Below are 27,122 nucleotides of genomic sequence, written 5' to 3' on the forward strand. Positions count from 1 at the left end.
CAGAGACACACGAGGTCCTTGAATACTTTAATTAAAGAGTCCATCCCAACGGCTTAAATCCCCCAGCGCGTCCTGGATCAGGCCCATAATGACCAGAACTGGGGCTGCAGAACCTGGTACCCTGCCAAGCTTACGGTGCTGTCGCATGGGTGATGCAAGGGAAAAGCTTTTACCCTCTGTATGGTGAAGTTCACATAAGTAAAAATCACAGCACAAACGCAGATCATATGCAAAAAAATTACCATTCTGACAGCTTTGTGTGCGTGAGTGGAACTATTATTTTATTTTATTTTATTGAAATGGAAAGGGTCTATTTACAGATTAGTACCAAAAGGGGAAACTCTTAATTTACTGCCTTCTCTCAATTCTTTCAGATGTAAATTAGAGTGCTATTAACCTTTAAACTGCTAGCAAAGTTTATACACTCTAGCAAGAACCTTTTTCTCTGCCAGCAGAGGGTAGGAGGGAAAACCCACCATGCAAGAAGGAATACTCTGATTGTAGCATCTCTGCATCTGTTTTTCATTTTTTAAATCTGTTGACAAGTCCCCTCCTTCAAAATCACAGCTACTTCTCTGCAATCCTCCCACTGAATGCTGCTTGTCAGGGAGGGACAGCCCTGACAAAAAAAAAAAAAATAAGAGCTTCTTTACCTTTCCTTTTAACAATAGATTAATCTCTCTTTTGTTCTCTATGAGAACTAGGTGTCATATTTCAAAATGCGCTTTTAAAACAGGTATAATTAAACCTCTGCAAAAGGAGGGAGGCAGTGAAATTAGCAGCAAAAGTAGTAATAAAGGCATTTTAGAGTCTGTGTGAGCTGGAAGGTACTTCATCCCTCCCCCTCACCGCACAGCTACAATTACATTCCGCAGTGGAAAAAAAAAAAGTAATTATAAAAATGAACTTTTCTTCAAAAAATGAGCACGTTGTAAAAAGATTACTCCTTTGAACATCCGAGCACTTCAAAAGAAGGATGAATTAGTGCTGACAACTCAATAAAGTAGCCATCAATTATTTAAAATGCGATGGCTCTTCTCATATAGCACTTCTGATTAGGAAAACATTTAAAAAACTAGAAATTAGAGTTATTCTTCCTAAATGAAATGGGCCCAGGCTTCAAATGCAAGGGAAAAAAAAAAAAGAATGTGACTTTCAATGAGCCTGGCAAGAACACAGGGAAGTTTCTTCTCTTGAAGCCATCTATAAAGTGTGTTGCATGAGATTGTGTTACCGGCTGGATTCGGGATTCATGAAGCAAACCAAGCAGAGGAAACGGAAAAAAATATCTGCGCTGTTGTGATAGAAAGATACAACCTTCAGCTAATGGGTGTAGAGAGTCAAAAAAAGCCAAACCAAGACTCCAAACTCTACCACTGCTGTGTTTCGAAAAAGCAAGTAATTAAACTTTCCTAGTGAAAAGACGGTTATGAAAGAAACTCCTGGAGGGCTGTTGGTGATGGAGTGATACGAATCTCCTTTAAATGAAGTTCATCAGACTTTGCCTTTGTCGGTACTCACAAGTGGATGCTAAGAGCCTCCTGGACACTGCAGCTATGGTCATCCATCACAGGAACAACCTCAGCGAAGTCAAAACACTGGTTTAAAATTGAAAAACACCGCGGAAAAAAGGCAGCTGGAGGGAAAGAGGAAAGCTGGGTGAAGCGTCGCTTCTCTGGTAGCTGTATCTGAGGCTTCACGCTTACTTTTTGGAAGCACCCTTGGGTTAACGAGAAGGCCAGCTCTGCCTCCGCATCCCAGAGGCGTGCTCTCCTGCACGGATGCTGTACGCTTAATGAGGTTGCAAATGAGAAATGTGCAGCTCAAGCTTTAAACAAACAGAAGGGTGGCCAAGCTAAATGGCTTCTCCTCTGGACAGAAAGATAAGAGGGGCTGTTTCTGACACCAGCCATGTGGGCTCAGCCATGTGAGGCAAAATGAGGATTTATGAGCGCAATACTAGTGCTGAAAGAGCCTGTCTGGGCTGTTTTGGTAATTAAAATGATCAATCAAGGCCTGTGACTGAGGCTGGGGCAGATACATGTGGTTTACTCCCAACTTCTGAAAAAAACTTGACCGCAAGAAGAAAAAAATAAAAATAAAATAACTTACAAGGAAGTTTTAGTGGTTTTACCAGTCTAGCAATTACTCAAACTGCCACTGAAAACCAGCTGCAAAGTCCAGGGTGAGGATGAACACTGTAAATGCCGTGACAGCAAAGGTCCCTTAAAAGGGTTAATCCTGCACGATATGGATGCTCCTCTGCATCTCACCAATGTCAGCAGGAGCTGATGTGCTCAGTGTCCCGGAGGCATTCCCAGCACCATGCTGGTGCATCTCCCACAGCCTCCCTCCGTGAATTGTTGCACACTCCTGTTGACTTCTAGCCAAGCCAGAAATCATTGCATGCATGACGATTGCAGGATTTTAAAATAAAATCCTATCAAAAAGAAAGGGAAAGAATGAAGCAGACTATGCATGTAGTTTCTCCCACCACCGTAAAACCCCATATTAATTCAGGAGCAGAAGAAAGGGGATAAAAGCCCTACCAGCTCAATAGATACTGCGTCCATGGAGAGAGGATTAATCCAGGAGCTGTACAGGGAATTGCAATGACACAGACAGGACCTGCTAGTGAGATGTCAATCTTCAAGGCCAAGAAGACAGTGACAGCTACTTTTTATTTCTCTCTTTTTTCTAAATTTTTTTTTTTTTTCCCATGCCAGCTCCAGCATGCAAGAATTGGAGTATGTTTCTCTTTCCACTTTGGCTTGAGTCCTACTTTTCAGACTAATGACCAGAAAAAACAGAGAGAGACAAAAAAATTCACAGAGGCAAAGTCAACCTCTCCTCGCACCCGTTCCAGCTCCCAGGGTGACCTCGGGGGTTTAACACCCCTTCTGCTCCCTTAGAGCAGGCGATCCCCACGGATTTGTGTTGGCCACGCAGCTGTCTGCCTCTTCCTTGACTGCCTGCTGCTCTTTCCATGGAGGCCAAAAACTGAGGATGCCTTTGATAGCCAGTAAAGTCAAACAGGTCTCAAAAAAGGCACCTCTTAGAAGATGGGATTGACAGAGTGCTAATGCAGTGCAGTCCCTGTCAGCAGATATGTCAGAAACCATTACTTCTCTCCTGCTTGTCTACCAAAAAATCCTGCTGCAGAAAGATCAAAAGAGACAGCAGTCCGTCTGCGCCCTCCAACCCACCCTGAAAACACAATGTTTGACCCCATTCCAGCCAGGTTTCCCAGCACCAGCAGCTCCGGAGGTTGTGCTTTTCCAACCTGAAGCTGCTGGTTCCCAAGGACGTTCAGAGCAATGGTCATCATTTTTGCTCAAACCTGGAATTTAAGGTTGGAAACAGAGCTTTCCTGGCTCAGGTCATCTCAAATAAGCCAGCAGACACAACCCTGAGCAAGCAAAGTTAATGATGTGAATTCACCCTGAAGTATTAGCTCTTGGACCGTAGGAATGACACGGGCTGATGCACTACAAAGACACAGATTGAGAGATAGAGCTGTGCTAGAAAGGCAGTCTTTCAATAGCAAGTTTTACCAATTAAATTAAATTCTTGAAAAAAAAAATTTAAGATTTACTAACCAAAAGCACAATGTAATTGCTAAGAGATACAAGACCGGGTGATCTCTTTTTATTAACTGGTCGGTTTTGCCCATAACATCTTTTGATTAGACTCATTGATACAAACCCTCCATACACACTTGCATCTCTAGTACTGTCAAGACCATTATGGCTAGACTGACCCTAGGGAGGTATATTTTAATAACACCAGACTAACTTAAAACAGAGATCAGCCTTAACAAGATGCAACCACAGGTAGAAGTGTGAAGGCCATGGATTAGTTATTCTGCTTCACACCTAAGGTGCCTTACACAGATGCAAGAGCTGCACTGTGTAGGCTTCACATTTCCAGAAGTAAAAATAATACATGATTTAAATGAAGACTCCTGGTCTGTTCCATATCTCATACATGTGACATAATAAGGAGCAGCAGCCAAAAATTGTGGCTATGAAAAAGCTCTCCAGCAGGAGAGCAGTGCAGAACCATTGCCCAGAGGATCTCCATCTCCGGAGGTTTTCAGAACCCACCGAGACAAAGCCATGACTGACCTGATCTGGTGTTTGCCAGACTTCGGTTCTGGGCCAGAGCTTCAGGCAGATGAGACCAACTTCCAGAGGTCCCTTTCAACTAATGTAATTACGATACTATGATACTGGGTATGTAAATATTCAAAAAATGCTTATTAAAGACCTGAAAATAACAGTAACCCATCACTTACGAAGTTCAAATCCAACCTGCATTGGTACCAGCCAAAAATTCTGGTCATACGACAGATGCTTGTTGAGGTGAACAAAACAAGCTGGTGGTCTCAGGTAGGACCATGATCAAAGACATTTTGCACCCAACTCTCACCTCCTTCAATCAAGACTTAGGCTTTTACTTTCCTCTGTGGTGCTAATTTCTAATAGAGCATGTTCCCGGTAGAGAAGCTGCGATTTTACCAGCTTGCAAAAAGTTTGCTTAAATAGGAGAGCGGTTCTCACATGTTCTAGATAGAAAACCACATACATGGCTAAGCCCAGCTTCGTGTTGAGCCTCAGGTCATGAGAGACGGGGAATATTAACCTGGATTCAGGGCTGAACAAACGAGGGTTATACAGATTCTGGCTGACTCTAACGCAGGATTGCACCCACCTATGGAAGAGATACCCAGCAACTGCAGGAGTTAATAGGCTACAGAGACCTCAAACATACAACTGTTTCCTTCAAGTCAAACGTGAGTCACATCAGTGGGATGGTTTGTGCAACCTCATTTTGCTTTTCCAGATCCGGAGAGGAAGAAAATAATTTTGCCTGCAAGGCATGCTGCTTCAGTATGTCCATATGCAACATAAAACTGTCTCCTACCTAGGTTTTACTGAATGTGCAAGTTAAACTTGATTTTTAAAATAAATTGAAGCGCTGCCATAACAGTTTGCCTAAAGGTAGCAATTGCTTTTATGTAACTTAGAGCTCCACAATCAGCCTCAGTGGAGAACTTACAGATCTGCAGATGACTTACACGGGAGCCTTGTAAAAGCTTCCACAAAAGGCAGTAACCACAGTAAATGTTCCCCCCAGAGGAAAAATTATCTAAAGAAATATTGAAAGCAATAGGGAGATTCAGACTCCCACGAAGAGATAATTTTGCCTCTCAGTTCAAACTGAAAAAGAAGAGTCAGCTAGAAATTCTGACACAGACTCAGTCAGTGGGTCTTAACCTCTTGACATATTGGTTGTACAATGGGAACAGATACACCACACAACAGATGAAAACATCTGCAAAGCACTTCATACTGTTTTAGACATCATGTCATTGCAAAAAAAACCAACAAAAAGGACCAGAACCACAGGTGCTGCCTCAAAAGTCACACTTGTCCTTGAATGGGAAAAACTCAATTGATCAGCCATGCTCGCTCCTTAATGAACTTTCATTGTTGGAAGCCAGCCTGAAAAGACAACTAATTTGTTTACACTAATAATTAATAACATCCACTCGCTATCAAAGTATGTACCCATCACTACTGGTGAACCATTTAAACGCCACTCACTGTGACCATTCTTCTTCTTAATAACCAGTAATTTGACAGGAAGAAAACATGCCAAAGCCAGCAATGACGTCTCCTTGGAAAGTCACAAGCGAGTGACATAGTGTGTGGGATAAGCAGTGCGGGCAATGGGATAATTAGCTCCAGCAAGTCATTATCCTGCAAACAGCTGCACACTCTGACTTTTTAAGGAGTTTTTCGCTGGATTTTCAGCCAGAAAACCATCATGCCCATCATCTGCACAATACTTCTGTAAGAAACAACGGTCGCACTGATGCTTTAAAGGAAAAATCCTGCTCTGCTGCTATAGAGTGGGAAGGTTGAAGCAACATGCACTTTTTTGTTGGATGGAGCCAGGGCAACACATTTTTAAGGCCAGTATAAGTAGTGACCACCTAGCCAGAAAGATTTATCACCTTGACATGAATCATACAAGAACAGGCTGTAAGAAGCTGTCGAGCTGCTTGTAGCCTAATTTAGTATTGATTTAAAACAATTACAGCCTGAAGTTTAATGCAGAATAATTTTGAGACAAATTAGTTTCATGGTTATTCAGTCACTCTTGAAAGGAAAAGGATTTACAATATTTTACATTTAAGGATGGAAGAATAGAAAACAAGACCATCCTCCCAGTCAAATGTAATATTTACAAAGGGCAGCTACAATTTTTTTTTTTTAAAGCATAATCTTTACAGAAATGGATGATTCATCTGTGAGGACATGATGGCATAGGATGCTAGAAAACCTCTTATCTATAAGCTAATTCAGTTCAAACATGTGCTGATAGTTATCAAAAAGCAGCTATTATCAGCCTATGCAGTGGGAACTGATAAATTCTTGAGTCGTGTTAAATCACAGCGCTGGCTCCTGCTGCAGAAGCTTCAGAAAGATCTTCAGGATAGCAAGGAGTGGGATGGGTGAACCATGAACCTCTCCCTGAATGACATAAGGCAGGAAAAAGTAACACAGTGCCAGGAGAGAGGCACAAGGCTCATTCACGCCACACACTGTATTTTCATCGTACCCATGAGGTGATGAGGGCAAAGATTTCAGGCTCCAGCACTGTCAATGCAGAAATAGCCTTTTTTTTCTTTTAATGTAAAATCAATAAAATTATTTTAGGGAGCTATTTGGATGACTTGGTTCAAAGAGGCAGCAATTTTTCTTCGCTTTCACAAAATTACCCTTCTATAATGTCGGGAATAGGCAGACCTTCTGACCACGTACATTTTGACCAAGAATAATTCCAGTTCAAAATGATTTCCATCCATCATGACAAACAAATTATAGGAACTGGATGAGAAAATTCCAAGCCATTCTGACTCTTCAACCCCAAATGAACTTTAAGAAAATATATTGATATTATAGAACGCATTTTCATAGCTACAAATGAAGCCACAATCCACAAAAATACATTATCGCATTAAGAATCCAAAACAAATTTGTAAGGTTAACAACCTCCATAGTCCTGCTCCAAAGCTTGCGTGATAATATTACCATAAAGTATTTTCAGCTCTCAGTAAGGTCAGACGCCTGCGCAGGCTGGGTTTGGGTTCTCACTCAGTTTAATTCTCATAAGAGAAAACAAAAGAAAGGCAAACAATACAAAACACAACACAGAATATACCTACTTATTTGCAGATCTCTCAAAACAAACTTCAAGTAACATTTTCAACTGACTCCTCAGACCATGAATAAGTAGAATTTGGCTTTCTATTGTAACTCATTGTTTCAATCTTCAGATACTTTCCCTGTTGTGGAAGCCAAAACTGCCCTAAAATTTGTTCTTTTCAACGCTGTTCTGAAAATCAAGTCTTGGAAGACTTCTATGTGTGTCATGGATTTGGCATATTTCTTTTTTCCTAGGCACTCGCAATGGTGAGGAATTACCGGCACAGCCCCTCACTGCTGTGCTCCTGCCTTTCCCGCTCAGCCAATGCATTCCGAGTTCTTGATCTACAAAACCCCTTCTGCTCTCATTAAAGTTGCTTTCAATACTCTGCTCTTGTTTCATGACCGTTCCTGCTCCATTTTTACTGTTACACATTACATCTGATCGGCACTACTTTTGCAGCACCAAGGGAAAAAAAAAGACAAATAGCATCAAATCCACCTTCGGCTCACGAGAGAGCTCAATGTGAGATATTCAGACACAACGTGCTCTTGAGGCAATGCCCTGTTCTCATCTTACCTGGTGTGTGCTCAGTGAACGTTGAGGCTGAAACAATGTTTATGTTAGTAATTATTTACAATGGGTTGTATTCTTCCACTTTTTGGTTTTGATAACTGAGTTTCTGAGAAGGCTTGTAAAGCTTGGGAAGGAAATAGTTCAGGGATGATATGCTGCTCCAAAACATCATTTTAACTCCTGGAGATTTTCTAAACCATGTAAAGAAACTTCTGGCCCCCTTCTAAGGAAGCTGTTTCCCTCTAAAGACTTCTGAAAACTCTCCGCTGGAATCTGATTTTGCTTTGCCTCTGAAAGAACCGTCCCATACCCATGGCACCCAGACAGGCATAGCGTTAGTGACCATAAATACATGCAAAAATCCTAGCAATTTCCCCCAAATAATAACAATAATAGTAGTTATGACTATTATTATATATAATTATAATATACAGATGTTTTACAGTTATAAACTAAGATGGAAAGCGGCTACATAAACCTTGGGAGATGCGTGCTACCTCCTAAGAACTTTGCAAATATAAAATCATCCCTGAAGGGATGATTTTATAGGTAAGAGGGAATAATTTAAAAGGATTTAAAGAGCTTGACCCAAATCACAGCAAGAGTCAGAGCTGAGTGTCAGTTCATAACTTTCAGTCCCATGCAACACGTATAATTCAGAATTTTTGGGTGGGCTTCCATACTGTCCTGTTACCCATGTAGTTGGGATGAGAACTGTGCTTGTTGCTATTATCGCCACTCTGCATCAGCGTTCAAAAAAGCTGTTTCAGAAGAGACTTCTCATATAAATACTCTAACTTCAAAGCCAAATCTCTCAAATCTCTCTTATCTGGCTGAGGAAGCAATACAGCTGCCTCGCTGCAACAGCATCACATCAATCACAAACACGCTGCATTTGGGAGGCAGCAGACCTCATCTTTGCTCCTCCTGGTAGTTCGGCATGTGTATTTAGTCCGATCGCATGGCTCTATGATTTGCAAGTGTCCCCAGAACTTCTAAGAGAGGCACACATTATTGAAAATCTTGAAAATAAATTTCTGTGATAGTGGTTTAAGACAGTCGGTAACAATTTGTCATGATGGCTACAAGGTGCTTTAAAAATGGCATGTACCAGGCAAGATGCAAAGATGCCGTTAGCTTGACGTATGTAGCAAGAGAGGCATACCTTCTGGCACTAGCAAAACGTAAGAGCCCATGTATACCTACATACCTGCATACAGAGATCAGAGGAGGAAAAACTATACTAACAGTGACACTGGAATAGATCGTAGTTACAGACTCAATGTTGAGACAACTTTTGTGGGTCATAGCACCCTAGAAACACAGAATGGTTTGGGTTGGAAGGGACCTGAAAGATATATCATCGAGTTCCAACCCCCCTGCCATGGGCAGGGACACCTTCCACTAGACCAGGTTGCTCCAAGCCCCATCCAGCCTGGCCTTGAACACTGCCAGGATGGGGCAGCCACAACTTCTCTGGACAACCTGCTCCAGTGTCTCACCACCCTCACAGTAAAGAACTTCCTAATATCTAATCTAAATCTGCCCTCTTTCAGTTTAAAGCCATTATCCCTTGTCCTATCACTGCATGCTCTTGTAAAAAGTCTCTCTCCAGCTTTCCTGTAGGTCCCCTTTAGGTACTGGAAGGCTGCTAGAAGGTCTCCCCGGAGCCTTCTCTTCTCCAGGCTGAACAACCCCAACTCTCTCAGCCTGTCCTCATAGGAGAGGTGCTCCAGCCCTCTGATCATCTTCACAGCCCTCCTCTGGACCCACTCGAGCAGGTCCATGTCTTTCCTCATCAGATATATAACCAGGTCATGGTTAGACATGGACAGTAAGGGATGTATTGGCAGTTCACTCAGCTCCTACCTGCAGAAGGGGCCGCTGCACACCTAGGATCTTCATGGTATCTGCATTAGCCAATATTTTCAGGGGATCGGATGCCTTTGTGACGCCTTCGATCTCTTTGTTGATTTCAGCCAGGACCTGATTGAGGAAGATGTTCTTGATGTACATGGTGAGGAATTCACGGAGCGGACACTGCTTGGTTGGGCCAAGCTCCATGGCGTGCTCTATCTCCTGGATAAATCTGGAAAACAGAAGGGGAAGAATGCAATGTAGTTCAACCACGTAGTTACTCTAAATGTGTTAGCATTGCCTTTGCCATTCTTACATCTCAGAGCCAAGCACCAGCAGTGGGGGAATGACCACAGGCTGCAATGACATGGGGCATGAAGAGTAGAAAAGGTCTACAAAGTAGCCTTCAAAAAAAATACATTAAATGCCAACAGCTGGTGAGACAAAGACTCAGCAGCTGGAGAAGAACAGATGAAATACGGAATTGGTGAAAATCACAATGCAGGCACGACTTGTGTTTATCTGTCCAAAAATCACTGACTGCTCTATTGGAGACATACTGGAAAGATGTCTTTTTAGAATTAAAACCCCATAAAAAATTTAGTATGTCAGAAATCCCTTTGAAAAGGCAAAGTTCTTTCTGGGGTTGGTCACTTGATTCCCAGGTTTCCCACCTCTAAACTGAACAGCAGTACATTCCAGCTCAAAGTCTAGAGATATCACTGAAAAAAGCAATGCATATGTATTATGCTGATGTCATACTGCATTATGTATGTCTGTATTATGCTATATTTTTATTATGTGTTATTGTTTCATCCTAGGATCCCATTCCTGCGTATGCAGAACGGCATGCCGATTCCGGGAATATTTTAACACAAAATGTTTGCCATCTCCTCCTGCAAAATATCTTTATCTCAGTGATGCCATCTGTTTAACACATAGGAGTTTCTTCTAGAAATTACCTCATCATTTCTTTAAGTTACATCCAAGGCAATGAAATTAGTCTTCCTTTCAAAATTGTATGTAACAAAATAATTAGGAATTGAGTATCTGGAGTCATAATGGACTGAGACATGCTGTCCAAAAGGGAGAAACGTGTATGGTGTTTACACAGCCCTCTTCATCGATGCACGCAAGTGCCTCGCAATCATTTATATTTTAATCCCACTCCTGGACAGGCTGGGATTGTTTTTATGTTTGTTTTACACAGCTGCAGCAGCAGAAGCAAGTGTTTGACCTTGGATCTCCCAATATACATAGCAACACCCTCCGCACCCTAAAAGCCATCTCTTCTTCACTAGGAAATACTTTTTTTGCATGAGACATCTCTAACAGTTCCATCGCTGTTGGCATTTATTAGAGATGCCTTACCACTAACCATTTTCCTGAACACTTCAATGAGGTCTGCTTAATTGTCTGTAATTTTCTACCTCCACGTTCAGCACTCCAGAAGAGGCAGCTTCCCTTCAGAGGACTGACTGAGGAGTTCCTGTCAATTTTAGTAGCATGATTTCTTTCAAATCTGAACAATTTGCTCCCTAAAGCCTCTGCGGTGTTGACTCCATCGGTCTGGAGTGACACATTTGGGCCGATGCAGCTATTGCTTCCGTAGGGGGACCCATTCGCAGTTTAGTTTGGAGATTGCCTCTCCAAAGAGAGATGCTACATGGAGAGATGTGCAAAGGATGGCAGTTTTATTCCCTGGCTTTCACAGATCGATAATGTGAATCGGCTTTATCAAACAGGGAAACAGCGGAGTCATCTGGGAAGAGAGCAGAGAGACCACCACCGAGCTTATCTCTGAAATAACAGACCTAATGTCACCAGCTTCGAGTGACAACTGCTGATATCCTTAAGGGAATGTTGTCAAGGTTGATGGGACCATATTAAACTAACTTACCGTATCTTTTCATGTCTGCCAATAAATATGCCACTCTTTCTTTATAAGCTTATTTACACAGCACTTCTGATGCATAGAACTCACAAAAAATGTGAATTAACTCTTACAATACCTGCACCATGCAGCCAAATATCATTATACCTCTTTCAGATGGGAAAGGAGAGGTAGAACAGCCTGAATTTGAAACAAGCAACTTTCAGTGAAGAGAACAACTTTTAAACACTTTAAAATCCAGCACACACTTAAAAATGGCTAAACCAACATAAATGGAAGAAAACTTTTAGAGGGAGAATGGCCATGTACAAACTAGCAGCAAATTATTAGAGCTCAGATGTGCTGACCTACAGCAACTCCTCATCCCACAATAGCCTGATGGTGTTTCTAAGTGTTTCCTATACCAGAGACTAAATTGCTTGCGTGAGGCTGCAGGAAAGGTCAGTGCTAGCAAAAGGTGTAAGCAAGAATTTTTGTTTTCCAGTACCTAGCATTAATCACCATTTCAGATCTCTCCTAAAGACCTGTGCTTTAATCTCCAGCAAACTTTACCTTGATTAGAGAACCGAGTCCTGGTGGTTGACATGTTCTAATAGGGTTTAATTTCTTGGCATAGACAACACAACAGTGGTTCACTTACTACTGGTAAGAATCAAAAATATATCCCTATTTTACTTGATATGAACCATAAAGTAATCACAGATTACGAGAAAGCTGCTAGATAGCAATGTCTCTGTGAGAGGGGATTTTATGAGTGCTCAGCAACACTTGTGATAAAGAACAAATGGTCAAGAGCTTAGGAAAGCAGATTTAAACTTGATATCAGGAAAAAGTTATTAAGACTGAAACTGCATGGAGGGCTAGAGGATATAGATGAGAGACCTTAAGTTTGAATGTTCAAGGATAGCTTGATTAAATGATAATGGTAATGAAAAATAGACAATTTCTGAAGTCTTCATTTAATCAAAAGATCTCTACCAAAGGAAATGGAAGTAGAGAAAAGGTAAAGAAAAACGTAGTATGGATGTCAGAGCATGTCTTACAGTAGGGAACAGCCCTAAGAGTTCATGAATCTGATACTCCAATGGTACAAGTACATTACTGCTTAGTACAGCCTAAAAGAAGGACAACTGGAATCCAATTTGCTGTAATTTGCTATGGTTAAAGATGACCTCGCAATGTTTTCACCAGCCAGGATGAGTCCCACATCTGCTCTGCAAATGGAGCACTCGAGGCAGCCACTGTGCAGCTCCAACCTTCATCCCACCAAGAGGAAAACCCCACTCACTGAGCACACGACCGGTGCACCCAAGCGAGCATCGCGAGGCTCCAGATATTGACGTACGGCAGATTTGCACCAAGAATCCTTCTAGCACGTTATGTTGCAACAGTGACGCACGCTACGTGTTAAGTATTGGGAGGATTATTCAGAATGCCATTAAGAACAGATTAATCTAATGGCAAACATTCATTTTGTGTATTTCTTAAGAGAATGAAGGATGCAACGTCAAACACTGACAAGTTTGGAAAAGCAAGGATTGAAGTCGCTTGTGTCACCTTAGTTCGGCCTGCTGTGCATGACATCATGGTATAATTTTTAATTACACAATGGCACAGTATTGCTCTTATCAGCAGATCCTTGTTTTGTCCTTGGAAAAGGATGGTCGGTGTTCGGACGACGAATGTCACAGCATTGGGGCTTTGCAACTCTGCTGCGTGACTGGAGTAAAACACACCGGCAGCCAACTGTCACCTGTGTCAATCACGGTGACACCAAGTGAGACACATCTGCCACAAAGTCCCACAGGGCTGTCTGCACCTCTTCCAAGCTTCCTTCCTCCTGCCTTCTCGTTTCTTCATATGACTCCCGTTTGTGGGAATTTGGCCACCAGTTCTCTTATTTCCTTTGGTTCCCAATACCACTCGTTCATCCTATGTTTCTCCTCCCTTCTTGGCACTTACATCAGGAAGCATCCTTCTCCAGGCAGCTGGAGCCCAACAGTTATGGGAGCCCAAAAAACACCGCGAGAGGAGGCAGTCCTCGGCTCAGGAACCAGCACCTTTGCAAGGTCCTTGCCCTTGGCTTGGTCCTGGTTAGCCATGGGCAGAATCGTGCCCAACAGGAACTTCAGGTGCTACGAACTGGAAGCCTCTTAGGAGTGTGTGAGCACTGCAGTTCTTCAAAGGTGTGTAACTAAGCCAAATCTTGGTGTATTTTCAGAGGAATGGCAAAAAGGCGCAACCTTTACACAACAGTTCTTACTGAGAAATGTGAAGATGCAAATTCCCAGCCAAAGAAAAGGTCACCAGAATTTGCCAACATGTACGATGTGCTTCTCATTCTCAGAAAGAACAAGTATTTTAGACACATTTTTCTAAAAAAATATCTAGCCCCAGTTGGCAATTAAAGACTAGCCAAATTACAAGAAACTGAAAACGAATTTTTTGAAATGGGAAGTATCGGGTGGCATTAAAGACCTAACAGATATTCTCTATTTTCTGCTTGGCAGACACATACACATATATTCACAGTCACACACTGTGCTATTTATTTATTTAAATTTCAAATGCTGCTGGTTAACTTATTCAAACATAATTCAGTCTTTATAAAGGAAAAAATGTTTAAGAGCATCTAAAAAAAACAATTCTAAGAGTACTTTCAAAAAATGTTCCTGTGTTACTCATCCAAGCTATCCATGTAACTGTTAAGATGTCAGAAAAGCAATTTGACCCATGGCTATCCCAGAGATCAACGTTTATGTCTGCATGTGAACCAGCGTACACAGTAAGAAATCACATTTTGGTCAATGACATGCTTATATAAAATGCATAAAAATCAAACTGGAGAAAACTTCTTGGCATTTGAATAAAGCGGAGCACCAGGGAACTTAGGTCTCGACATGATTCCTCAAATTGGTTTTGGACATACCTGCATGTGCGTAAACCCAAATGACTAAAGAAACCTCAATCAAAAAACATTGCGGTGGTGAAAGGCTGTGTCACTGAGCCCTTTTTATACCCTACTATTTTCTTTTTACTCTCCAAAGAGGGAAATTTGAGATATAGCTCACTGTAAAAAGGAGCCATAAAGAAGGCCTTGGAGGAACAGCTTTGATTCACTTTCCATTTGCTTTGATTATTCTACTCGAAAAAGAACCATTCAGTTGTAATTTAGTAGGGTTTCTGAAACAGTATCAACAACCACATTTAAAATCATCTCTCACCAGCACACAAAAATGGAAGAAAAACCTATAAAGGTTAACATGCCGTGGGGTGTATTCTCTAAATGTGAGAGAATGAGCCACGTGGCACATTCAGGATTGAAAATTCCCCTATCGCTGAGCAATTACAGCTATTTAACATAACCACCATGTATGTCAGACCTGCAAAATGCAAAAATGCTTTCTCTGAATAAAAATGCAGAGCGAGGTGTGTCACCGGATTTTGGATAATGGTCACTGTAGATAGCTCTGGGAATTGCCTGAAATCCTAAAAAGGCTCGTAGGGACGTCACTGCTCTGAAGGACACTTTTATGAGACGTCTGGCCAGGATGGAGTTCTTGACGAGAGCAGCCGGGATAAAAAACAGAAATCTGCATCTTATCCTGAATTCAGAACCTGCATTTTCAAAATGATGCACAATTTTTAACTTGCTTTATCCTTGTATGAAAGCATCTGAGGTGATTTGCGGCTGCAATTAAGCATTCCCCTTGGACAGAAAAGCACTTTCAGTAAAATGAAGTATCTTTTTGTAAATGACAGTCATTTGGATTAAAAAAGAAAAAAAGGCAAACCATTTCAGAAAATTTAATTCATTCTAACTCACAACTTAATTGGCTATGAGGACTGTCTTACCTAGGCTGAAAGTGTGTAATAAAACCCATAAAACCTAAAAAAGCTATATGGATTGATTTAGAAACTCACAACTCTCACCTTCCCAAGACTTTCTTCTGTCTTCTTGTTATCAGATGTCTTCTAAAATATCATTTAAAAGAAACTGAAGACATGTCATTGAAAGTGCGCAACGTCAACTACTCTTTTTCTTAATGATGATGATAATATTATCTGAAATTCCCTCCTCAAACAAATGAATGACAGCAGAAAAAATAAAATATTCCAAAACCTCATTAAGAAAATTTTTACAGACATTCAGCCCAAATTTACATTTCAGCTTGTTTCATTTTGTATGATCTTAAACTGTTCTTTTCCCTCTATCTTAGTCATAAAACCTCCAAATACCTGGAATGAACCTTTTGGTGAGCTTACACAAAGCAAGGAAATATTAAGGAAACGTCAGAAATCCTTTGAACTGGATACTGGTTACCAACAGAATGGCAAGTCCCAAACTGGTTGTTCAGATTCAAGGAAATTAAGAGTTAAAATATCCAAGACTATAGGTTCGTGAAGGTTTGAAGACACATTCAAACCAAGAGAGACACCTGGAAGATCCCAGATTGTCCACTGCCCATTCAGAAAGCCTTCCCACCTCAATGGTGGGTGTTTTGGGAGAGGGTCAACAGAAGGGACAGCCAAAGACAATGTTTTCCTGCCAAGCTCTTTGATAACCAACAAGGTACAGCTCTGATTCCTAATTTATCACCCTTGTGATAACATGGCCAGGCAAACAGGCTATTTCAACATCTATGTGCAACCAAACTGGTATGTATTTCAGTATATTCAGTTCACATAATGATCTAGTTGGAATAAAACCTACTTCTCATCCATCCTGCAGTCTGGTCCATCCTCTGACTCTGCTATTCTCTGCCAAAGTAAGACCTAGCGATGGTCCCGTACCAAAAAGTACTGACTGTTACACATGTGTGGAATACAATAAATGCAATTAAATTTTAAAAAGTCACTGAAGAACATAGACCAGAGATTGTTTGTTACTGAAGACCAATCAAATAGGTACTAAGGTAACAGAAAGCACATTATTTTGCATAAAAACTTGACTACAGAGAATTATTTTGGTTACATTATCAGTTATCCTAGGACTGATATTTCATTGAGGAGCATGCTGCTGATAAATACTGTGGCTATATGCAAGATAACAGAGATGCTTCTGTATGAAGTCAGTCCAAAGGGAGCTGTATGCAGGGGACAACAGGAGGAATAAAGGTTTAAGCTCTTCTCTAGGTGACCCCAAATGTGATTAAAGTTATAATTATCATAAAAAAGTGTAAACAGCTCTGGGACACTCAATGGAGATTTAGCTATGCTACATGCATTCAAAATCTTAGCAAAACCAGACAAAACCCCAGCAAATATCAGAAAAAAAGCATTAATTTGCTGCTATTTTGAAATATTATATAGCCTAGAAAACGTCCAGCAAGGTAACAACTATGGAAAATGACTACTGTTAACAGAAAACACCAAATTTGGGCATTTTTCACTAAAATATTAAGGTTTCAGCTTAACACAAGTAACTGGCAGTACCAGCCAGACTGATGTCTGCAACACCAAGCGGAGTTTGATGGGCTGTTTTGGGCAAATGGCCAGATTCTACTGTCAGTCCCCATCCCTTCAGTCCCTCCCCCATACAAACAGAAATCCTCAGTCAAAAAAATCTCAACTATGTGCTATAGCTCTTCTGGTTAGTGTAAAGGCTTCTGAGTATGTCCCCATAGAGCTGACAGCTTTAGCGCTGAAAGATGAAAGAGTCCAGAACTACTTTTTTTAACAGTAGCTAAAAAATATGAGCTTTAAAGAATTGATTTCTGTGTTGTAGTTGCTCATCCATGAGATTGAGGTAAGAAATACCTCCTTCCCGTGCAGGTGTAATATAAAAATAAGTATTTTGTTGCCCTTGAGGTACTACAAACACCACACACGCTCAGAAAAAAATTAAATTATAATTTAGCTATCATCTTGTGCTAAAAATATTGCTTATTTAATGCTCACCTGTCACCTGAAGAACACAACTTTCTGACTTAGTGCAACTATCTCAGGACAGACCAAGTGCAATTTCTTCTGATGTCTCCAGAGGGGAATATTGGACAGTATTTGGACCACAAGACATAGAGTCAGAACTAATTAGATCTAGAGCTTCATAATGTATAGAAATGCATATTTTGTATCCTACAGCTCAGATGTCTCTCACCGAGCCAGAACCACAAGCAGCAGCAGCAGAACCACAGTGGATTTTTGTTGGGGAGGTTGAACCTTGGAGGCAAATTTTAATGTGCTAATTACAACCTTTTCAACTACATAATTCAAACAGCAGCCCACATTTCCATTCCCCTCCTCATGGCCTCAAAAGTGCTTTCATTTGCTTTTGGGGCTGCTGTTGTAGCTGAACATCTTCATTAACACCCACCAGCAAGGGCATGAATGAAAACATCCTTCTGCTCCGATCCAGCTGAGTAGAGGTGATGTGGGTGCACTGCTGCAAAGACGCTTCCTTGCTTTTCATTTTCATCTTGTCAGAGGTAAATCTCATCTATAGGAGTAATGATTTCCTCGATGAAGACAGCACAAGGTAATTCATGCTTTGCAAATATTAGCAAGACCCCACCCGACGGAAGGTTTCTGGTGTGGTGTCGGACTGATGCTCACAGCTCATGGTCTCTATCCCCTCATCTCTTGCGAGGGCATGAGCGAGCTTTGAGAATCAGCTCCATTTCCAGCCACTGCCAAACCTCAGCTAATAGCCAGGCATGATTTTTCCAAAAGTGGTACATGTGAGTGAGGAACAACCTGGAGTTTTGTGACCCTCTCGGAGAAATTGAGTTTCAAAAGGAAGAAAACAGCGTAACTCTGAGTTGTTACTGTGAAATGATGGCTATGAAAGGTGTATCAACATCACAGTCCTGGGCAAAACATGGGAAAATATACTGTACAGACCACTGGAACAGGGCTATGTTACTTAAGAAATAGAAACTGGGTAGATTTTGAGCCTAGTTGTAAGTCTGTAAAGGCATTAATCTGCAGAGTTAAAAACCAATCCACTGACCTATGAATTTACAGCAGCGAAAATCTAACTTTATTCCTCTTCTATCTCTAGACACTGTTCTTGCTAAAATGTTATTTCCCTTTCTGCAGATGAAACAGAGCAATTACCAGCACCAAAAATCTGCATATAGCATTTATACGTCTGGAAGACCCACAAGCAGCTCCCTCTGCGAGCAGATGGGGTACAGCTGCTTCTCTTTGGAGGCAGGCAAAAGAAGAATAACTCAAGCATGAATCACATCAGCTCGTTCTGTTATTGAGGACGCACCCAAAATATGAATCGTAAGTGCTACAGGGAGAGTAACATAAGCTAGAGCTGCGGCAGCAGTCACTGGTGGAGGTTTTGGGGATTTACCCCCCTCCCAAGGAGCTCTGCACATGATGCAACTGGTTGGCTTTAGACCAAGGTGGCATCTCTATGTGGTATGGAGAGATGGTCTCCGAGGTTGAGTTATGGTTATCAGCCGAGCTGTGATAAGTGATCAGACGTATCCTTATCCTAGTTGTGACCTGGAAGTAAAGTGTGACCCATGGCTTACTTGGCATCCAGAAAGGGCCAGGAACATGCGGTCGGTAGGCACTAAGTCATCGTCGCTTGGTTGTTGCAAACGTACACCAAGATATGGGATTCGCTGTCAGTCCTCTCCTCGCCTCACCCTGTCCTGATGCTGACAATCCTTGATCTGCCTTCCACACTGTTTTTCCACCCATGCTGCCTCTCTGTGATGAGGCTTAAAAAGTGATCAGTAGCGTTGCTCTAGTTTGCTTCGCATTGCATCATTTTTTATTACTGAGGCAGAATGACTGCTTGACTTTTTGATTATTCACAACAAACAGCAAGCAAGAATCCTAACTATGGGTGAAAACATGGCTGGGACACAGCTGAACTCTGATGTGACCCTCAGCACCAACCTAAAACACATCCCCAAAAGTGTATTTTAAGCATTAGAAGCATTTAACAAGCACGAGAAGGCAATGCTTACTAATGAACACTGAGTGAAGAGAAGACTTGCCTGTCTTCTACAACCAAAATGCAGCTGCCGTTCGGCCTCTTCATTTTCTTCTGAACTCCCAGCCCATAAATATACTGGAGGCATCTGGGCCTTTGGAGTGATTTATTTATCCTACAAGGTGTACATCTCATCAGAGAACTCTATAAACACACACCTTCTCCCTGATAGCACCTCGGTGTAAAGTGGAGAACGGTGGCTTCAGTACCTATAGCCCAGTATGGGATGTTAAAGCAATGTACTGTCTGTGGCTCCTTGCAAGAGCCATCCCTTGGCGTTGGACCTTTCATCCCCCTACGGCAGACGAATTCAGTTTGCTCCACATCTTTGCAGAGGTCTTTTAGATCAAACCTGAAAAACCAGAGCTTTGTTCAGATCCTGAAGACCCTCCACAGCATACTTGTTAAAAGACGGGTTTCCACCTCGCAGCACCAAGACAAAAACCTCTTCAGATGTCACTGGTGAGCAGCGGGTTATGTTTGCTCCCCTCCACGAGGTGGCATTTCGGCAGAGCTGCATGCGTGTCTGTGTGTGTGCAGCTGCACACACCAGCGTGAAATGCAGTCCCGTATCACCCCAACCTACACGGGTGCTTTTGAGAGCCGACTTCTACTTTTATTCTGCTCATCCCCTACAGACTCGTAACTACGCTATGAGGCCTCTGAGTTCATTTTGAGAACAAATATAAAGTAGCTTTATTCCCTATATGCCATGAACCTCCTTTTAATCCTTTTGAGCAGGTACAGGTTCTTTACAATGTGAACCTGGAAGCAGGGAACCTGTGGTTGAATGTTTTTGTCTCTTCCTAATTTATTGAGGAACTTTTTGGGGTTGTTTGGGTATAAAGAGCCCCAGTTTCCCCATTACTGCAACAAGCAATAAATGTTTGCAAAGCAAGAGATCCTCAAAACTGCAGAAGGGTACTGTATCGTTAAGATACCAACAAACCCCAACTGTGCACATCCAGGTAAGAGGAAGATGTAAAATGCTGCACCTCCAGCGAACGGGGATAGCAGAGCTGTGATGTGCAGCACAGCAGCCACAGCAACACGCTTCACTTTCAGCCTGAAACACAGCTTTGATGAGCGACTACTTTACCATTCGTCACTGTAAAAAAACCCAAATAAATTTTCTGTGTTTTAAATTTATACAGAACTGAGCAAACACAGCTCCTATAACCAGCCACCCCTTTGCTCTTCTGAAGCTGCACCACCAAATCTCTCTGCTCCAGTACCTGAAACTGTAAGCTTCCTGCCCAAAATTAGACCGACGTTGAGCAAAGCCTGCCAGTTCCCTCAAAGTTACAAGATTGCTTCATGATGGAGATGATAATCCAAAATGACCACTGAACTAAATTACCCACTGTCGATCCATTTGTAATTTAAATCCAATCCTGCAGAAGCCAGAAGATAAATGTACTAACCATGGTCAATCAATCTCTCTCTCTATAGAAGTTGTGTGATGTATTTATTTTACGTGAACCCAGGGCACATCTATGCTTAGAGGCACTTTCTGCCCATGAGACGAAGTCAAACCGGTAGGATCCCACCGCTTCTTCTGTTTCTAACTTACTATAAAGGTAATGGCAATGCTTTACTTCCCACGACACTACAACAGGTAACACAATTTTACTACTACTGATGTGTTCGGTACTGTGCAAGGTAGAAAATACATACAGCCTTGCTTAAAAAGCATTGTAATTTTAAACAATCTTGACAGTCAATTCTAAATGAATTCCTGCCTATCAACATAGAAATATTGTGGGGCTTCATTAAATGCGTATAAACACTTTAGCATCATGCATCGATAAAGATGTTAACAGAACCATCATACGATGTCATCTTATTACACAAAGTGATCTGAAATATGAAGTTCACTAACTTTAGCTTTTTGTATTATTAAACCCTATTTCCTTTAGTGACATATTACATTTAGTTTGTTGACCACCACTAAAATGTAATGATAACCCCTCCCAACTTCACATTCTCTCTTGAGCATAACAGCTTTGTAACAATTAACTTATTATTCATATTATTTTTAATTCTGATCTGGTGGCACATTCTTTGTGCTCAAACCCCACAGATCTCAATCTGGCCCCTGTAAAAAGTAACATATGCTGACTATAAATCTTTAAAATGGATCTATTAATAGAGTAGCTGTGGTGACAGCTTTATAAATGGGCATCATCTTTATGCAAACTGTTTTTTATTAGATTGCATTATAATGATTTGTAATACAAATGCAAGGATAGCTTTGGAGCGGACAGCAGCGAGGAACAACTCCAACCAGCCAGCGGTTTTAAAGCCTGTGAATTTGGTGTGGCAGATTGTGTGTGCTTACAACAACAGACACTATCAGATTAGCTTTGCTACACCTCTCTGCTCCTCTGCTTTTCCCAATCAGATAGCAAACAGCCTAATAACTGGCTCTGTGTCTGTCAATCCAATTACTTCCTATTTGCTGTGTGCTGACACTCCATTAAATAAGCAGACAGATGGCGCGATCTTTCATTATCATCCAACTGACTGATTACTCTCCGGTGTGCGGACAGGGGTATGGTCCATCACTTAAATCAGGGGTTACTCCAAAAAACACATTGGGGCAAATGAAAAGCCCAGACCAAGAGATTGGGACTCCAGGGCCCACCTGGGGACATCCTAGAGAATCAGGGCTTGATGGAGCTACTGTCTCCAGGCGCATGTATGGCCAAGTTCAGATGTCCTGCTATAGACACCTAACATAGGCATCACAACACTGTGGCATCTACAGCAAAGAGCTGATGAGTGATTCTGGCTGTCCTCTCTGCAGCAGTTGGCTTTCCTTTTAGCCAATGTGGAGAAACAGCCAGGAGGTCCAGTTCAACCACCAGTTGTAGGATGGTAACGTCCTCCAGCCCTGTGTCCTTCCAAGTATTTGGGAAACTCAGTTCCATGGACAGCCCTGCTCTCTCCATGTGCCCAGACCACTTCCATTTTACAATAGCAAATAAGACACCATCACCCCAGAAATCTGTGGCAGAGCATTAAGTCCCTCTATCCCAGCCAATGTCAAGTTCATCCCTTAACCTTCCTTTCCACATTTTAATCCTGTACCTGAAGTTGTCAAAGATATGGCCCTGAAACGTATCAGTTGGAGTAGAAGAACATAGATCCTAGATCCTTTCCGTATACCTCATTGCCTGACTGGAGAATCTGGGTGGGACAATATTTGGTTAATCAAGGAAGCTGCTCTGTGTTTCACTAAGAGCCAAATTCACCAGTGGTGAAAGTCTACTCACACACCACGGAATATTAGTGTAAGTAAAAGAGGCAAGTTTTATAAGTAAGGAAACTGAGGCAAAGAGTAGCCATTGCTGAACACCCAGGAACGGCATGTATGTGTGCAACAGGCCTAGAAGTGGGAACACAAAATCCTTCCTCAGGTCACAGCGTCTCTGTAGCCAAGTCACGAGCAGACCCCAGAAACACGCAGACTGCCCAACGGTCAGATCTATTAATGAGGGAATCGGCTATACCCATGCTACAATGACTTGCGTTCCTCTTCTGCCTTCCTCATCACCGAGGATAACGACTTAATTTGGTAGGTTCTTGAGAGTCCCTGCCATCCTGGTAGGAACAGCAATGCCTAGCGGGTACCGGGACCCATAAACGCATGGTTGGAGCGAACGGGGGGGGACTGCACTAGAAGGAGGGAAGCATTCATGTGCTGAGCCACTTTAAGCAGGCAACTTTAGAGCTCCTGAATGAGGATAACAATTCTGTGGTCTTGGTTTGAGGAAAAAAACCCATGGTCATTAAGTACATCATCACCTTTTCTAAATTGTTCTGTTCCTTACTGATTAGGGAGTAACTATATTCTGAAGTAAGCCCATCTCCGCCTATTTTTTCCCTCTTCTAAGGACAAACACAATAAGCCTAGGGCAACATCAAAATTAGGAGCAACGAGTAAATAAATACGAAGCCTCCTTTGGAGATTCTTGTTCCTTATCAGCCTGCTGTAATGAATACCTGTTGTTCTGCAAAAGGAAATGAGAAGTGAGGAAAAGATGTTAGTTTGAGACCCCCAGGGAGAGAATTAATACATTGACCTCCAATAAAAAGATGCGCTAGCACCTCTGCTACTCCTCCATCTGACCCAGAGGGACCTCCGAGGAGATTTCAGTTACTATAGCTAATTCAGCTCCTGACATTTGTCAGTTAAGGGATCAAATAATGCAAATCAACGATATTTTTTCTCCATGTGTGCAAGTAACCTACCGGAAACAGAATGGGATCCCTGCTGATTTTCATGTAGAGCACAGAGTTGACCCTAAGATGCTACTGAGCTGGGCTGGGTTTTAACCATACTCAATCACATGGAAATTATGAGACAGGAGTATGCACAATACAAATCACTCTAAGACACACAGGTAAGCAAGCACACGCATATTAAAGAGTGCAATCTGAGCACAATTACTTTACTTTCTCACTAACCTTGGGCATGCAACACCACAGTGGAAAGCTTGGTGGCTTTCATGCCATGGATCTGGCACCCAATGTAATTGTGTCTGCTGCTGAGTTACAGCTATTTGCACAGGGATACAAAGATCCTGTATATAAATAGCTGCCAGTGAAAAAATACTGCACTTTTGAGATCGAGATTACAAATCAAGCCAGGTGACGTTAAGCTACACGCAGTTTCAATCTAATCACATTCATTAGTAAGTTGGCAGAAAAACGTAACTCAATTGGGGCACACTAATATTGCTATTTAGGAAGGCAAGAAAAAGTGATCAAAGAATGGCTTTGCTTCAGGCTCTAGTCATTAGTAAGTGCACACCTTGTCTACAGAGACAGGGCTGGAGAAAAAGAAATGATGGAAAGTTTACCATATGGCCTTGAAGGTATTTATGGCAGGGAAATTATACCATAATTTCAGTAGCCACCACTATTTCTCTGAAAGTTTGAGACGAGGCTCAGTGGGCTCATTTTACAAGGAGAGATGCTTGCGGAATGTGTTTGGGGAAAAAAGAGCTTCCAGAGTAAATACAGATGAAAAGCAGGTATCTGAACTGCCTCTGATCATCTACCTCATTTGGCATCCAAGGTCTGGTCCAAGCTAATGAGGAAAATGGATTTGCATCATAACAGACCTGAGCAACAATGCTGTGCTACTGGAGACAGCAAATTTGGGCAAATTTGTACCTCCATTCAGAATCCCATTCCTCTTCTCAAAAGAGTGGTGGTATTTGCTTCAATGTCCTAAACAATTTCCGACACTAGGAGTTACATTCTTCCAAATTAAACTAATTTAACTAGTTAAACTAATTCCCTGTGTAGCTCCATTTGTGCATGGCATTTTTTTCAACTCCTGATCTTAAAAGTTGCAATGAGGAATTACTGACAGATGATGTCTTCTGCCCAGACAGTTGGTTTCTGTCCACAGAGTGATCCTTATAAAACACACATAACTCATTAGCCTAATAAAGTGAGTGAAGTTGCTGTAAAACACAGCATAAACATATAAGGGCTGTACTGCCACTGGGAAAACTATTTTCTGACCCTGGTACATGTCATTTTATGTTCATGTGTGCATCAGTTTTATTATCCTATAATTACTTTACACAGATGATATGTAGTACATTAGGAGCAGCATTCGGTTCTGTAAACTTATAATTGTATAAAATGGGACTGTAAGAACAGTCTAAGGCACGCTATGACTCTTGATTACAGACTATCAGACCGAAGGACCCACGTTTTAGAATAAGGCAAAATTATCGTTGGACACAGACGCAGAACAGGAGAACTGAATGCAGCATATCGACTAGAAACACTCCTTACCAAGCTCACAAATCAGGCTGGAAGAGGCCAGTCGGATGTTACTGAAGTTGCAGAGCCCTTCCATCTCACAACGTGGGACACGAACTGCTCAGTAGTGCTAATGGCGACTCTGCCGATGACTTTGTCCTCCCGCTACTGTAAATTAGTGCTTGCAAACGCACAGGTTAAATCATTTTCAATGGCCTAAGGTGGTGTGAACCGTGCCTCCCTGCATCTAGGTCTCCTGCGACGTTACGCATTGAAAGAGGAACATGCATAAAACTGCAGCAAGGATGGGGAAACTCCTATTTATGACTGCATGGGAATTACACTAATTAAGGATATGTAACAGATGGGCTGATATAACAGGCTTTCATCCACGGTGATCCCACCCTGCCCTGCCAGCCAGCACCACTCCAGTTGAAATGGGATGGCAGCTTTCTAGTATCTCATCTCCCCAGCTAGAAAAGTGTACTGTGATGGGCTGTGGCGTTACACTCAAAATTTTATTATTTGCAAAAGGACACACCACATGCACAGAGCCAGGAAGCTGTTAGCCTAATTAACTCTTAACTATCTATCAAAATACAGCAAGTATTTCTTATTAGTTCTTATTAGTCCAGTTACCATAACAATAACACAGGGTCAGCACAAAGCTTGAAGCCTTCTGCTAGGGATGGCAAAATCCACACATTTATTGGGCTATGAGGATGTTTCTTACAGCAACAAGGGCAGGTGTTCTCCCCGTCTGAATTCAAAAGTCGCCCTGTAAATAAAGCCTCATGTTTGTGTTTATATTCCTCCAAGGCATGACAAACCTCAGAGCAAGTCCTATGAGCTTGGGAAGATGAAATAGGTGGAAATAAATACTGAGAACCATGAAGATATCATTCAGCAGCAATCTTACAAAATATGACTATGTTTTTCTGATATAAAATCCTACCTTTGTGGCTACCTGCTTTGTAAATTGTGCTCAGTTTCTTCACATTCTCTTCTTACAACTCTCATTTTTTTTCAGTTACAAAAAATAGGAAAAAAATACATGAACAACTGTGGGAAATGTAGCAATGCAGATTCTGCAACTTCATGGATAGGATGGATGTTACAGCAGTTTTATTTTGGATATTTTCCATGAATTTTATTTTTCTGCACTGTAAAAACTGCACCAGGAATCAGGATCCTAATACTTGTCCTAACTCAGCCAGCCTGCGTGAATCATTTTAGTCCTCTGCATTTCATCTTTTTCCTCTAATAGTGTGATTAGTGCTTGAATGCTGTGAATAATTTATTATTATGCCAAATTTATTATTATGCCAAATTTATTCTTGTAAAGAAATACATTTTCAGAATACATCAATTTTAGGTGTCACGTACAAGACAACTTAAAGGAGCCCTACCTCTAGAAAGAGAATGAAGCTTTCTGAGCAAAACATCATCAACTAAAATGCCCCAAATCATCATTTGCATCTGAAAATATATATGTTAAAGCACTGTGATGGTGAAATCCTGACATGGAAAGCTGTATTTGAAAATACGGCATTTGCACTTCATCCTCTGCAGCTGCAAGTGTTACCATACTGCAAAAATACCTAGGAATTTATTCTTGTACCCCAAAGAGCCAGATTATCAGCATTGATAATGAGGCTCCTCTTCATGCCAGTACAGCTGGAAAGATGAGAAACTTGCCCTACTTTCCCGTGCCAGCACACATCACCTGTGACCTGAAAAGGACACCTTTTGGGTGAACATGTATTTCAGTCTCCAGGAATATTTTGTTCATGGACCTGCCTGCTACAACTCTCAGCTGGGGGCAGCTGT

The 27,122-nt window shown here is 41.6% G+C and overlaps 1 protein-coding gene across 1 annotated transcript in view; it reads right to left on the reverse strand.

Annotated features, from left to right (window-relative positions):
* Positions 1-27,122, reverse strand: part of EXOC4 (exocyst complex component 4) — a 408,465-nt gene that overhangs the window by 98,307 nt on the left and 283,036 nt on the right. Inside the window, exon 11 of the mRNA XM_069801534.1 lies at positions 9,664-9,883. Within this exon, the coding sequence (XP_069657635.1) occupies positions 9,664-9,883 (220 nt within the window). The remainder of the gene's footprint in view (positions 1-9,663; positions 9,884-27,122) is intronic.

The sequence above is a fragment of the Haliaeetus albicilla genome, chromosome 14 (genome assembly GCF_947461875.1).
Source record: "Haliaeetus albicilla chromosome 14, bHalAlb1.1, whole genome shotgun sequence".
Classification (NCBI taxonomy): Eukaryota; Metazoa; Chordata; class Aves; order Accipitriformes; family Accipitridae; genus Haliaeetus; species Haliaeetus albicilla.